General features: G+C 34.6%; 1 protein-coding gene across 2 annotated transcripts in view; it reads right to left on the bottom strand.

The window, feature by feature from the left end:
- The window catches only part of LOC144439021 (putative methyltransferase NSUN7), a 45655-nt gene that overhangs the window by 19295 nt on the left and 9964 nt on the right, over nucleotides 1-16396 (bottom strand). For both annotated transcript variants that reach the window (XM_078128262.1, XM_078128261.1), the window contains exon 2: nucleotides 1557-1615. In XM_078128262.1, the coding sequence (XP_077984388.1) occupies nucleotides 1557-1615 (59 nt within the window). The remainder of the gene's footprint in view (nucleotides 1-1556; nucleotides 1616-16396) is intronic.

Raw genomic sequence — 16396 nt, 5'->3', positions numbered from 1 at the left:
TTTTATTACTTTTTGATGAGCGATGAAAATGCATGAATATGTGAATAAATGCCTACTTGGTTTTTCCTGCTAAAAGATTTGAGGGTCAGTTGTTACAACAAGCATACAAGTCAAACTTCTTTGTGCGGTAAAATTGAAAACTTAAACGAAAGACAACTGACTGTTCACTGACAAAAAAGAAAACTTTATAAATAACTGACTGCTGTTACTCAGGAACACATTCATTTCAATTCTATATACACTTCAAGTTAAGTAGTATTCAGAAAGTGAAATGAAAAATTCACACCAGTCCAGGTTTATTCTCATGGCTTTCTTTTCTGTGTTTTGTTCCCCTGGAAGTCATGCTGTTTTACATGAGTTTATATTCAAGGCTATGTTGCTATACCGTTTTTGTGCATATTGTATTTGGTGTTGGACGTTTAAACAGGTCTTTAGTCAGGTGTCTACAGCAATAATAATCACCTGTATAGTGTTTTGTTGTGTTGTATTGTGGTGTGTTGTGTTGTGTTGTGTTGTGTTGTGCTGTTTTGTGTTGTGTTGTATTGTATAGTGTTGTGTTGTCATGTGTTGACTGTTGTGTTGTGTTGTGTTGTGCTGTGCTGTGCTGTGCTGTGTTGTGTTGTGTTGTGTTGTGTTGTGTTGTGTTGTGTTGTGTTGTGTTGTGTTGTGTTGTGTTGTGTTGTGTTGTGCTGTGCTGTGCTGTGCTGTGTTGTGCTGTGCTGTGGTGTGTTGTGTTACTTACAATTTAATACACACAGCCTTCTATCACAATCATTTTAACATTTTCATTTTTTCTTACCCTTTTCATGTTTCGCTACCATTTCTGTGGCAAGTAGATTATCATGTACTAGATACCACTTGCAGCAACAATATGAGCAAGCAAACTTTGGCAAGACTCCATAAATAATATGGCAAAACATATCTAGTAACCAGGAGTTACTTGCCCACCAAATAAATTACACCATTTTTCCACAAATTACATTATTGTTCCTTTTCACCATTATTACAGGTATGGTTTACAAAGAATTGATTTGGAACACTAGCTTCCTACTTTTGACAAATTTCTAGGCAGTTATAATCAAGTTTGACAACTCACTAATGGCTTTTTGCTGCTATTCAATTCAAGCAACAATCAACGTTTGCAAATACAAATGTACCATTAACCTGACAGTGCCCTTGCATGCCTACAAGCTATACAACACTTGTCTCCATTCATCCATTCATCCATTCATTCAGAAGCCAAGTTCGTTGTCCTGTCGACTGAGTTCATGGCAAGGAAATATGCATACAAAACCTAAATCTAAGAAACTGAGTAGTCTTGGTTGAATAGAACACCATCATAGGTTTGATTAAAACATACAGTTTGGTACGTCACCACTCTTCAAGTTCAATCATGATAAATTTGAAGTGAATACTTCTTTTTGTCTATGTTCATTCTTTACAATCAAACGTTGTATTATAGTTTGTTTTTGTACTTGTCTCCATAGTTTCTATACTACCCTTCCCGTAGTGAGAAACAAATTCATAGAAAATACACAAATTGTAATAATACTTACTGTACTGTAATATGCATAATATCCACTGTCCAGCATTATATCTTCCAGCAAAGCTTGATCTGAAAGAAAGAAAAAAAGACAAGAAAAAACATCAATAACAATATCATGTTTTCTATTTCTATTCCTGCCTTTACTTTACTTTTTTTTATTACTTACTCGTAATTGCAAATACAAAGCTGCTATTTCTGTAGGTCAATGCCACTCATAATTGTAATTTGTGCAAAACATTGCCATTTCTGGTACTGCATGGTAGTTTTCATAGTATTAAAACTGCACTTGCTGTGACGGGAACATTTTTAGAAACTATTTAATACTCATAAGATCATATATCGTGACCAATACTGAATCAACTGTAGGTAAATTCATTTGTGTAGCTGTATGTAAAATAAATCCACCAGTCAAATTGATTTTTGGGTCCACACCCAAAAATCAATGCCCTATCGCAAGCATGATTTCAACCTGCTGCATGTAAGTATTATGATAGTGAATGTGTTTTACACATATAGAATTATTTATTAAGGAAATTACAACAAATCCTAACGTCACATTTCCATATGTGTCGGATTACAAGCTTTGCAATCAAAGTTTCTCAAAATCCAACCAAATACCTTTAAAAACCCATTCCATTGTTTCACAAAATCACACAACACAACTACTCTGATCAACAATATTTGGAACTTGAGAGATGATAATAATATCATAACTAGGCAAAGCCCATAACTTTACACAGGGTAGATTCATTTGTGACCGGCTGCCTCACAATGATACTATAGATAGCACCATCTCCGTGGAGAATGCGCATAGTATATAAAACGCACATGTGTAGTCATTGCATCGCAATGCATCTTTGGGTAAAACCACCAAAACATTGCATAGTATATAGAACGCACATGCATAGTCATTGTACCGCAATGCATCTTTGGGTAAAACCACCAAAAAACCATCGCATAGTATATAGGACGTGCATGCGTACTAGTCATTGAGCCGCTACGCGAGCTATTAAGCTTTCAAACATGCAGACTCTCTCAGTGAGCACGAACACAACGTAGGGACAAACCTTGATATACTCCAACAATGACAAGAATTGGCTACAGGAAATAACTGCAGCATATAATCTACAATGCTCTGAGGATTTATGAAATTCAATGTATTCATACATATACATTATATTTCATATTTCCTTCCCAAACAATAGTCACCAACAGTGATTGAAATTGTAATTTGGAAACATAATCACTAATGTTGAGAACTGAAATAGAATCATTATTATGTTTCTAATATTCAAAGTAATTGGATATGTTTCCTGTATCTCTTGGGAAATCAGTCTTCACTGAGTGTGTACATATCAAAATTGTGGTCACAATGTTTTTAATAAAGGTATAACACTTGGTAACTAACAAAGGGTAGCCTATTGATGAAATGGCAAGAGCAGAAAATCATATTTGCAGGGTTAACTACCATATACATTGAAACATGATTTTGCATGAGAACATATGACAATGTGATTATGTATATAAAATGGGAAGCGCAGGTTAATTTGCCATCAGCAAAATAAACTGGATACAACAATTACAATCAAACCATACTTTGTGTAACAGTATGGTTGTCAATACTAGTATAGCATAGATGTGTAACACTGTATGGTTGTCAATACTAGTATACCATAGATAAAATTACATTTTTCTGATAAAAATTATTCAACTATTTGCTGTGTACTGATTTTGTAAAAATACAAATTCTTAGTAATGAACATCACATCTCTTCTACAAAACTTGACACAGGAAAGGAAACCAGGGTTACAAATTTATCTTTTCCCATGAAGAAACAGAAGGAATGTATGACAGATGTAGACTTAATCCAACATAAATATCACAATGATCAATTCTACAGTTGTGGGTTTAACTTATACCAACATTCATATTAAGTATATCCCTTGTATTATCTTTTAAATGAAAAGTATACAATACTTAATCCAGATTGCATGAATATCAGGAAGGTGTTGGTTGGCTTGAAATATTGAAATTCCACAGCTTGGCTTCAGCTGTGACCAACACAGGATGTATTGGATCTTCGTGGTAAGTATACTTGAGCCAACTGGCATTTCAATGCCAACTTGAAATTTTAAGACACTAAATCAAATATTTGTACACTGTTACAATAAGAGCTATAAAAGTCATCCTGTTCTATATGTATATTATAAGTCTTGTATGTGGGTATCTATCTATCTATCTATATAATACCAGCTAATCTCCTTACGGATATCACAGCTGGGGGAAGGGATGCACACAAGCTGGAGTGAGAGATGCACACATAATGGGTATGTCAATAGGACTGTGACTAAGCAAGACAACGTTGTTCTGTACCTAGTAATAAGTTGAGCACAGAGTTACCAGGGATAGACCAAGAGTGCACAGATAAAATGTCTACATGACGATGAACTTCAACAGATAATAATATTTGAATGCTGTTCGATATTTCAATGATCAGATTCATAGTTGCTGAGGTTACACACAGTACAGAAGTACTTCACCATAAACCCAAAACAAACTCTCCCTGAAAACTTGATGAGATATGTGTACTTCAACCAGGATAGAGAGTGTGTGCCCATTACAAATGACCAGGTGAAGTCCTCCCGTCCTTCACACAGAGGTCAACAGCATAGATGATCCATACTTCACAGTTGCTAGGTTGAGGACCTAAATATGTGTCAAATTAGTTTGTATGTCCTCTCTGTTTACGACTTCCTATTGTTATACACAGCTATCCTCAGAATAAGTGGCCGAGTTCCTTACCCACTTCAATTCAATTCAAAGCTACACCTATCCTACGCTACCATGGGATACAAGGACTTCTCCACTAAATATCCGTTGAATAGTTAGGCTCGTGAATTGGAAGTGTCTTTCAGTGCCCAGTGATAGGATTTAGCATATTTAGTCATTTTATTTCAATTGTTTTCTAACTAATCACAGTGAAACTTTCAATAACCTTTTGCACGTTTAAATTCTGAAGTTTGTTTATCAGCTTTCTTTTTATTTAAATGCCATGTAGTTGACATGAGAGCCATTTAAATGCCCTGCAGTTAGCATGGACATTGGAAACCATATCAATGCCCACAGTTAGCACTGAAACTTAACAGCATATAAATGCCCTGCAGTTATGGAACCCATACAAATGCTCTGTAGTTAGAATGAAGCCATGATATACTTGTAGTAAATGTCATGTAGAAACCATTCAAATTGAAAGCCATAAAAATGCCTTTTACTAAGTTGTAGTTATAAGAATACCACATGACATAAATGCCCATATACTATAATACAGTAGTGAGTATTGAAATTGGAAGACAAAATGTCCTGATGTTCAAGTTCTATGAACTTGCAATAAAAACAAGTTTTAAAAAAATGCACTGATCATGTTGGCAAGAAGGCCATATTATGTCATATTATTATTATTATTATTATTTATTTATTTCGGAATAGAAAAAAAAATTCCATATACTGAAGAAAAAATAGAAAAGGGGAAAAAAGACGGATTAAAAAATCCTCTGGCCCCACATATAGTAAGATTGAAATTGGAAGCCATACAAATACCCTGTAGTTAAAGTGAAGCCATACAAGTGACTTGAAATACACATGAACGTCGGAAACCAGATAAATGCCTTATAGAAAGCATTGACATTGGAAACCATTATAAATGCCCTGGTAGGTAAGTATCCTGTAGTCAATCAGCATAGATGCCATGTCAGCACTTGTAGCTCTGGCCAAGTTTCAGCATTTTGTGACATGGGTCTAAAATCCTTAAAATCCTAACTTAATCCAGACATCAACATTCACAATCAGTAAGACAGGAAGCCTAGAAACTATTGTCAGACACACACTTGGCAACTACATAAAACTTGTTTCTGTAGCACAGTCGCCTCACAACACAGAAACATTTCATCCATGCAAGTGTGAAATTCCACAGTGTGCTGTCATCTCTCACCTCTATCAACCAAGGCCTTTCTCATTGTTACTCACCCATTACACAATAGTGTAAAAAAAGAACCATATGCTGTCATAATTTCTAATTTTGAAATCTAATGAACTTGATAATAACTCAAAAATGTTGTCAAAGATTGATGCCTATTATTACATTTCCATAAAAAAAATTATAAAGAGTTTTTGCCAAGGTATAGAAACTAGGGTATTAAAACTGGATGATGTCCATAGAGTGTACAATAATTCTGCATTGGAATCATGACTGGGAAAGCAAGGTAAATTTTACCCATTTACTTCTCTTAACAAATACACCAACTACATACCCCCTGTCACAAGCCATTTTAATCAACAGAGTTACATATGCCTGGTATTGGTAACCTGGTTTATTTGAAGAACACACTTAACCTAGCAGCACTTACAAATTAATATTGAGCAAAACATTTTTAAAAGACCAAATGTTAGATCTCATACCTGCTGATCATTCTTGCCACAATGATTTATATATGTGACACTGAAAAACACAATGGTTGATGTGCTGTAACTTATATATATGGAGCACTCAAGTATTTTTAGACTTCACTGTACAGTATGATGTCTATTAACATGGTTTTCATACCTAGATACCAAAATACTTGATACTACGTACCACACTGACAGTGATGGAAAACTGTACTGGTTCTGCTGGTGAAATGCACCATGCATAGATTTTGACCTTCTCTGTACATAAGTATGCACTGAAAAGGGTAGCTAAATAATTTTGACTTGATATTTACCTAATCTGTGTCTTAGAGTGCATTACATGTACTTGTAACACCCTTGTGGTGGTGAGGGGTAGGTAGTGTGTGTGTGTGTGTGTGTGTGTGTGTGTGTGTGTGTGTGTGTGTGTGTGTGTGTGTGTGTGTGTGTGTGAATGTGTGTGTTAAAATATGGGTTTTGTATACAATTTACTGGTTCAGTTATAACTTTATCATGTCTCAAAGCACTGTGTGGTAATTTAAACTAATGTTTCATGTTATTCTGTGCCTTTAAAGTGAATTATCAATTACTTGCGTACCCTCATACCACATTCCTCCAAAGTTTTCAAGTGGATGTTGAGGGTGGGGAGATGGGGTAGGGGAAAGACATGAATCAAAGTTGTTGTTTTTGTTATGTCCAGATTATTGGAGGGGCATTCCAAATCCTGGGTAAACTGATCTGTATCTTTAGTCATACAGATTACAAAGTTATTACATGTTATTATTATATATACACACCTGTGCCATGTTGAATATCACACCTATGAAATTCACACAGAGGTACAAGAAAGCTGAGCAACTATACAGTAACAGAATATTTACTTTTCTCTATCTGTTCTGTGTACAGGCCAGACTTTGACACATTCTATTAGTATACTGTGTTAAACTTTGGGGTTGTATCACTTCAAGTCATCAACTTTAAGTACAGCCCATGACCTTACTGTGGAGGCAGATAGTTGACTAATCAAATACATGTATGGCACACAATAGCTGTGATCTTTGTGATTGACAGTAATGACCTTGGTAAAGACCATAACAACAAGTTTATTATCTGTTACCAAGTCTTAATTGATTTATTATACTGGTTATGTTTTGACCATAGAGAATTCAGTTTACCACTTGTTAAAACCACAGGCATTATAATATGGCAAGTTAGTCTAGTTCCTGACAGGGACTGTATTATGTGTGTACTTCATCACTAAATCTATTGGACACACCACATTTTACATCTCAGTAGCACATTCATACAGGTGGTCTTGAAAGATTATGATAATGAAAACTGGTTTTCTGGTTGACCATCAGTTTTAATAGTATGTGAAAATTGAATAAGATTTAATACATCTGATTTGATGGCTACCATTTCTTAGCACTGTAATACCACAATAGTTCTTGAAGGAGCACAATAAGTGTCACAACCAGTCAGAAAACATTTTTTTTTTCTGATATTCTTGTGCAAAAATACTTTTGTTGTCATCAAAAAGCTGATTTAGAGAAGCACAACAAGTTAATGATACTTGACCAATGATAGCTATTATCATCATTATAAAAATAGTCATTATAGGATGTCAGCTGGAATTTAACAAAACATGGTTTATCATCGACTGTGATTTGATAAACTGCCCTCATTACCTTGCATTCAAAGTTGACAGCGTGGCACACATACAATTACATGATTATCTCGGGATGAACATCATCATGACTTTGTCCATGAACTACAAAACATCTTTATATTGTCCTTTGAATTGGTGACCATTTGTCCATGGATTTGTCCTTCAGTTGTCCCAAAAAATATTAACATCAAATAACTGTTTCCCTCCCCCAGGCCATAGGTGCCAGTAAGCGGAAAGTCTCACAAAAGACAGACAGTTAAAAGCATACAGGCATGAAAATATAGGGCTCCCCAAGGACAACAAATATTTCAAGCAAATTTACACACATTGTGTAGAACATAGAAGTCAAGGTCGACAAGGATAGTATTTATTGGGGATGGAAAGTGTGAAATCTCTCTAGGCCGCCAAGGCTGATCACCGAGGAAACCTTATTGAATGTGCAGCAAAGTTTAGTGAAAATTGACCAGATCCACCAATCCATTGGATCCTCTCAACTCAGTTACCCGAGTTTCACAACCTAAGCAAACATTTAGGCCAGGCAATATTTCAATTCCACATCAACAAGCACAAACAAAACACAACTTTTCACATGCATGCCAAAATGTCTAGTACCTTGGATAGTGGTTAGATACCGTGACTTAAAGATGTTGTGACTAAAAGCTCTCTGGTACACGAATTATTCTATGGTATGTCACTGCTAATGTACTACTATTGTTATATTTTGTTGTTCCGGTGACACAATAACCTCAAATTGTTAGAAAGTACCCTCGAAATGTTGCCTCTATCTTTAGTCTGTCCAAGCGTGAACATCCTTAGGTGCTTGTTACAACAACAAACAGTATAGCAAAAGTATCAGGTTACAAACGCTACAGGTAAATTAATACCGCTTTTGAACTTTATCTTTTAATACACAATGTATATCCCTGTCGGTAATTCCCTTTTCCAGAACAACATATGAGAAAACAAAGGTATGATTTTTGCATTCATCAGAATGGTATATAACACATGTAAACTAGTATACTCTATTCACATTGCTATTTTCAGACATACACTTTACAGTTCACAAATTTCTGGGAATGATATTTTGAGAAATTAATGATCACAATTTGACAGCATTTTTATATTCATCTAAGTAATCTAACTAATTTCAACAAAATAAAACTTATATCGAACAATATAATTTGACATGGTTTCTATGACAACAAACACCTCAAACAGTATTACTAAATGACTAAAATGAGGGAAATCAAAATTACGATTAAAATCTGTCTTTTTTTCATTACTTTGTTTCCTTTCCATACCTAGAAATAATTGTAGTGCATGTCAAAATACAAAAGGAAAACTATATTCTAAATAAAATTAAAACACCTTAGAGTGTCTACCAGCAAACAAAATAATAAGACTGTGCAAAATAAAGAAAGAAATGTTAAAAAATTAAAAATTTATTTTCTATAAAATAAACAAAAACTTATCAAATGAAGTGGGTATGTCTGCGCACACCCCTATTCTGTTACCGTACTTCATTCAATATACATGTAATTTATACATTTACCATATCAAACACAAATGAGTTACCAATCAAACAAATTAGATCAGCTACAAGAGAAACAAATGCATGTTTAGTTGCTGTTTGCATAGTGACAACACATTCTCTAATTTTGTTTATTATATTAACAACTTTAATTTGAAATAGTTTCGTTGCTTGTACCTTTGTAATGAAATAATTATGTTTCACATCACAGGTGTTGTATTATCACATTTCTCAAAAATGATTAATTATTCAATTTCTATGATTGCATCAACCAATTTCACTTCATATTTCATCTTATTACGTCAATACCATTTAAAATCGTGATTTATTGAATTTGAAGTGTGTGTTTGAGTTACACATCAATAAACCAACCTGTCACCCCTCTTTTAATAGTGAATATGTCCCTTGTGGTGGTGCACTCTGTAGCCTACAGGTACATTCCATAGGGTTAATGTTTAATATTTTAACACCAAAGGTAAATTTTTACTGTGTTTCCTATATATCTTACCTGATTGAGAATTTCATGAGTTCGGAATAATAGGAACACAATGAAAATACTTTGAAGTGTCAATGTCATGTCATGTCATGTCATGTCATGTCATGTCATGTCATGTCATGTCATGTCATGTCAGATGACAATAATTATTCCGCAAATAATGGAGAAATAGTAATCATTGGTATTGATCACTCAATAGTTGGCTGAAGTGAAATGGTACTCAGGCTATGAAACACTATAATTAAGAAAATTATTTAAATCTTTCATTTATCTTTCACATTATCATGTGAACAATATCAAAGAAAATTGGTGTATTCAAACAGAGATATGCCTGAATGGATAGCTGACTGAAAATACTCAATCTTCAAAGTATTATTTTTCAAATCAACTCTTTTCACAGTACAAGTCATGCATATCAGATTAAAAATTGTGTTTTGCATGACAGAGAAACTATTATTGATGGACAGCCTGTTAAAACCCAATGCCATAAATTAGCCCTTCTAGGGAAGTGATGTAGAAGACAATTATTCTAGTAATACACCTCTTAGGAGATGCCTGTCAAGATCTAAAAATAACTAGTACATATTGATTTCATCAGGCTTCCTGCTTGAAGTTGGCTTAGGGGTGGGCACTATGTGTGTTAGAAGATGATGTTTCCGCAGTGATTACACTATTCAGGATATTACTGTGGCTGACTGTAATGCACCACTGCACAACCTTAGTATGTGCCCTGAATGTGGTATTAAAGACATACCACCTAAACTAATGGGCAGTTTTTTCTAAGAACGCAATCACTGTAAAATAGTCGTGTTATTTGACAACGGGTAATAACCTGTTTGCATCCATGATAAGCACAATACTACAAGTATTTATTTTAATTGAGTAGAAAAATTTTCACCGAAAGACTATTTTTTGCCACATTTTGACACCACTTTATTTTAGCTGATAAATAATTTTTTGTCTACAGTGTCACATCACTTCTAAAATTAAATGTACGATAAATTTGCCTTTATAAAGTTTATTACCTGTGGTTATTCAGAATTCACAGTGAAGTTGCTATTATTTTCAATCAGTGCAAAAATTATTGTAGTTGAATAATCTAAAATAGACTAGTCCTGAACCAAAATACACATGTTCACATAATTTTATGTTCTCACAGTGACTAGAAATTATCAAATATTAACATCAACATGTATATCTACATGACTCAGATAATGACGGCATAGGACATCTGTGCATATTTGATTATCAGATTTGATTCAAATGTACATCTAGAATCAGCATACTTCATTATCACATCACTTCTGTATTTTATTTGAAATCCTTGTTTCTCTCCCCTGTGTGTTGGGAGGGAGATTTTCAGTTTTAATTTTTAATAGTTCTGATTTGGAAAACAAATCTTGTTTTCTTTCTCCCACCTACGTCATATTACTGAATGTATACAGGAACTTATTGTGTGATTGAGCAGCCTTTATCAGGTATCATATATCATGGATTTCAATCAAGTGACATAAGATATTTTGGTGACAGTCTCAAAGTATAAAAGGAAACCTAATATCTGATTTGGAGAATAGGTTATTCAGACTCAGAGGCAAACCCTGATTTATTTGAAGTCCACACCTCAAAGGTGTTTTAAACAGCATGGTAGAATAGATAGAAAATGATTGAACAAGATTTTGTCATTTTCAAAATACATGCTAACAAGGCAAGTACGCAAAATTAAATGTATATTCACCTCATATTTTAGTGTCGTTTCAAACCAAAATTATAGTACAGGATAAGTTTTGAGATTTTACAGGATTTTCTCTTCCTGTTGTTAAGGTTCAAAACTTTAACAAAAACTCTGTATATAGATAAGCTATGTAGCGTATCAACAGGTGGTCTTCCTTCAACATTTCAGATAATTCTAACCATAGCAAACTGACTGGTAGAACAACATATATCCTGACATACTTTGGGGTGATGTGAAACATTCATACCCTTTATCATCAAGTTGTACACTAATCTATAGAATATAATGATGTGTACATATTCACCTACATGCATTCCCTTGGTGATGAATCTGCCAAGAGTAACAACAGGTGTCCAGCTGATAATAAGTATATACAATAGCATAGGAAACCATGATAAATTAGTTTAATATGTGTAATGGAATAGCAAACCATGATAAGTAAATTGAGTGTCTTCAATGGTGGGGTTTTCAGTGAGAGTGTTTGATGAGTGCCTGTGTGAATTACTAATGATTAATGAAGCCCTCAAATATCTACAGTAACATTGTAAGAATTGTAAGGAAGACACTACAGTACTCCTGATGGCACAAGTGGAGAACAGTGGACCCATTATACAATAGATACACATTTGCAGTCAAGCTAGGGAGTTAATGGTGGGATACAAATAGGGTTAGACTCCCTAGTGTAACCATGACATGTATCATTAACAAGAATGTAGACCCATGGCACTGACTGTACAAATAGATATAGATAAACATTTGTAGTCAAGCTAGGGAGTTAGGGTAATGGAGGTTTAAAGAAAAGGAATAGGAGTAGACTCCCTAGCATAAACATTGTATCATCACCTTTGGTGGACTAGCTGTTCTACAGTGGCTCTCATCCTGATTACTTGGGTGCCATGAACAATTATTTCCTAATTCTTAAGTTCTAGGTGACAGAATGGCCATGACTTAACTCCAACACGTCTGAATTTACTGTGGAACCATCCTGACAAATGCAACCTGGATTTTAGGTCTCCTGAAACCATATGCATGATGGGAAGTATGCATGATGGGAATATTCTGTATGCATGACTCCCAAACCTCAACCACCCTACATGTACACACATACTATCCTACTTGATGGTGCCAAAATGTGAAATTTTAACAGAGCTATTCAGGAAGAGCCATTAACACCTATCTTACAGATCTTCAGCTACTATGCTTATAATATAGAAAAACAAGTTACACCTTTATTTATATATATCTCACGTTTTTTCCTTTACATACTCCTCTGAACTTTTGCAATATAACATGTCTCATTAAATCCCAAACAAATCCATTCAAGAAGGTGTTTCAGTAGGAAATGTACATGACAATGTTTAATGAACACCCACTCTGTGGCAGTGTACAAAGTATCAAGAAAACCTTAACAAATCTCTTCACAAGTTCATAGTAATTGTAACACCTATTGGGCGCATACTTATCTTTAATACTTAAACTGCATTTAGGTCTGACCAAGATTTATCTGTTCCTTCTACTCTTCTAATGAAAACAGGACCAAATATTTGATCAGGGCAATAAATCGTCAACAAGTGGCATTCTTATCTCATTAACTATTGACAATAATGAATTACTGTTTTTCCATACCATGAGGCTGTAAAATGAGGCCTTTTGGTAGGATGGACTTACGAGGATATAAACGAATCTATGCTAGTGGCATAATAACCCATTTCAAGTCTTAGAAAAGCTTTATGTTTCCATGGTAACAAACACGTCATAGTACAGACAAATTCTGCACAAATCTCTAGAGTCTTCACACATTGAATCATCTTATTCCTAACATGGAGTAAATAAATGGTAAAAACCAGTCTAAATTATTGCAAATTTTTAACTTATTTTTTAAAAACATTTTATAGCACTTCTATATTTAAATTCAGTAACAACTATACAATTATTTCAACAAATAACAAGCAGTAAACACAGTACAAATCTAAATATACAATTCTTGCTTTTAAATACTTTTTTTTCTATTCAAATTTAGAATCTATACGCTTTTCTTTAAAGACGGACAAATCAAAAGGCTCACAATGTCACAGTATCCCTGATGGAAAAATGTGGAGAGAAACCCCTTTACAAATTTTGTGATGCTTTGCTAGACATCTGTGTTACTGTTGCCCTATCATATAATTTAGAAAGTGTTGAAAAACAGATTCCTATTCTTTTACCAAACATACTGTTTTGACAAAGGGCATTATTTTGACGGCTACAATGAATTTACCCTTCAAAGAATCTCCTTTTATTGTAAATCCTGACATTCAAAAGAAAACTAGGTGAACTCACAACCATGGGGTTCTCTGAATAGATTGTAAAGGATTACACTTACAACAAAACTTGATGCTTGGTCCCTTTAATTGCAAGTAGGGCCTTGTGGTGTGGAATTCATTTGTTGACTTGACTGTATCAAAACTAAAGAAGGGGTACCACAATGCAAACATGTCTGCTTTTCAACACAGTGTTGTACATGTATTCTCGTTCCCATAGCTTACATCTAAGTAACTCAATACCATTCAGTTCAATTGTGAGTGATTGAAAGTAACAAGGTAACTAACTATACAGAAGGTAAGAAAAACTTCATGCTTGGTTGTATGTCACATTTCTATTGCTTTATGTTCAACATTGTGTACATATTCTATACTTTACTTTCATTCATTATTCTCAACTGCACTCTACTGTTCTGTGCTATACAGTACTGTACTGCACTGCACTGCACTGCACTGCACAGCACAGCACAGCACAGCACAGCACAGCACTGTAGTGTTGTGTTGTGATGTACTGTAGTGTACTGTGCTGAGCTGAGCTGTTCTTTGCTGTACTGCTCTGTACTACACAACACAACACAATACTGTACTGTGCTACAATGCACAGTACTGCACTTTATGTTGTGATGTAATGTGATGTGCTGTACTGTAGTGTACTGTGCTGTGCTGTGCTGAGCTGTTCTGTGCTGTGCTGTGCTGTGCTGTATTAAATGTACCTGTACATGTCTGTCTGTCTGTCTCCTTGCCTGCCTGCCTGTATTATGTCTGTCTCCTTGCCTGCCTGCCTGCAACTGTGTCTGTCTGTCTGTCTGTCTGTCTGTCTGTCTGTCTGTCTGTCTGTCTGTCTGTCACACACTCACTCACTCACTCACTCACTCACTCACTCACTCACTCACCCACCCACCCACCCACCCACCCACCCACCCACTCACTCACTCACTCACTCACTCACTCACTCACTCACTCTCTCTCTCTCTCTCTCTCTCTCTCTCTCTCTCTCTCTCTCTCTCTCTCTCTCTCTCTCTCTCTCTCTCTCTCTCTCTCTCAATGATATCACTTGGATCAGACAAGATTCTACAAAGCTACTGTTTAAACTGAAAAGAGATTATATTTAATTTACAGAATTATATTTGTCGAATATATTAATAGAAAAATTTAAAGCTTACAAGTTTTTTCATTTCTCTTACCAAGATTCTAACATATACTAAGCAACTCGAAAAAACACTACTTAGTTTGAATTGGGACACCATATCCCATGATCCATTGCAAGGCACTACCTAGAGAAAAGTGACAGTGTCCAGGAAATGGAGTTCATATCATAAAACTTACTTTCCAAAGTGAGCAGAGTCATGAAATTTATTGAGTAGGGTCAATGTATTGCTGCCAGCTGACTTCAATGCTGTTTTCCCTTGAGGCATCATTTGATATTTTTATGTCTCATTCATTTGATAAATGATCATGTTGAGAGTCGATAGTCCTTAAAAAATATAATGTGAATATTCAGATGTTCATATCCCTATCATTCTTTTTACAATCAGACTTGATGTACTGTATCACATAATCACTGAATTCATGGTTCTCTTCTTCAAGATATGGAAAGGTTAAGAGATTAAATTTTAAAAGGCTGGTAACAAACAACATCAAAATATCTAACCAATGCATATTTTTGTATCAAATGAAAAAATGGCTGATTATTGGTGCTTTTATCTATATTATTTTTTAAATGCTGTTAGTGAATGTTAGGATAGGAAATGTTTCGAATATGTCTTAAATTCATTCCAGCTTTAGATCCTATTTTGTATGTGGAATTCTACTATGGCTTAATTCCTTCCATAACCCACAAAATACTGGATGTCTATGAGAAACCTGGTAGTGGAATACATCATACAGATATCCTAAGCTAGAATACAGCCATGCATAAGTTTTTACATCACTATTTTGAAAAAATTCTTGATTACAATATATTAAACCATGGAATTTCACGTAAATTGTAGTACACCCCTGATGATGCTGTTGAGATGTCAGCGAAAATTTGGGTTTTGCTTCCAAGAAATATTTCAACTCAGCAAATAGAAATTTTCATTACTGAACAATATGTCATTTCAGTTAAAATGTCACATGTAACAACACCACAGTGAATAATTCACTCATGCACTTCACATATATCATGTTAGTGGTCATCCTAACTAACTAACAGATGGAAATTTGACACGCTTCATTGCATCTAAATTCAATGATGTGAATCACTACTATCCTGGGTGGTTGGGTCAACACAAACTAGATTATTATGGCAGTCTTTACCAAAACCCATAAAGCACACAGGAATGTCCCACAGGAAGAAACTCATCATGCTGCTAAAGACTTGCCTGTACCACTTTATACATTAATATGTACCAGCAGGGGATGTAATTATTTATTTTAACTATTTGTATAAAAATGTGAAATGTTTACCATTTGGGTATAAATTTAACAATCTATGTTATTTTTAGCAATCACATTACAACATTTGTCAATTTTTGCAATATTTCTTGCATAATACAAAATATCATAAACAGATTTTTTTGCAGATGTTTTTCTTTGTTTTTATAGAGAATGGGTTGGAGTTTACTCGAACAAAGTAACTGCAAACATTTACAGAGTTTATTTCATTTGAGTGATTTGAAATTAGGATTTAAATATTGAATG

The sequence above is a fragment of the Glandiceps talaboti genome, chromosome 8, assembly GCF_964340395.1.
Source record: "Glandiceps talaboti chromosome 8, keGlaTala1.1, whole genome shotgun sequence".
Classification (NCBI taxonomy): domain Eukaryota; kingdom Metazoa; phylum Hemichordata; class Enteropneusta; family Spengelidae; genus Glandiceps; species Glandiceps talaboti.
This window is presented reverse-complemented; position numbering and strand designations above follow the sequence as displayed.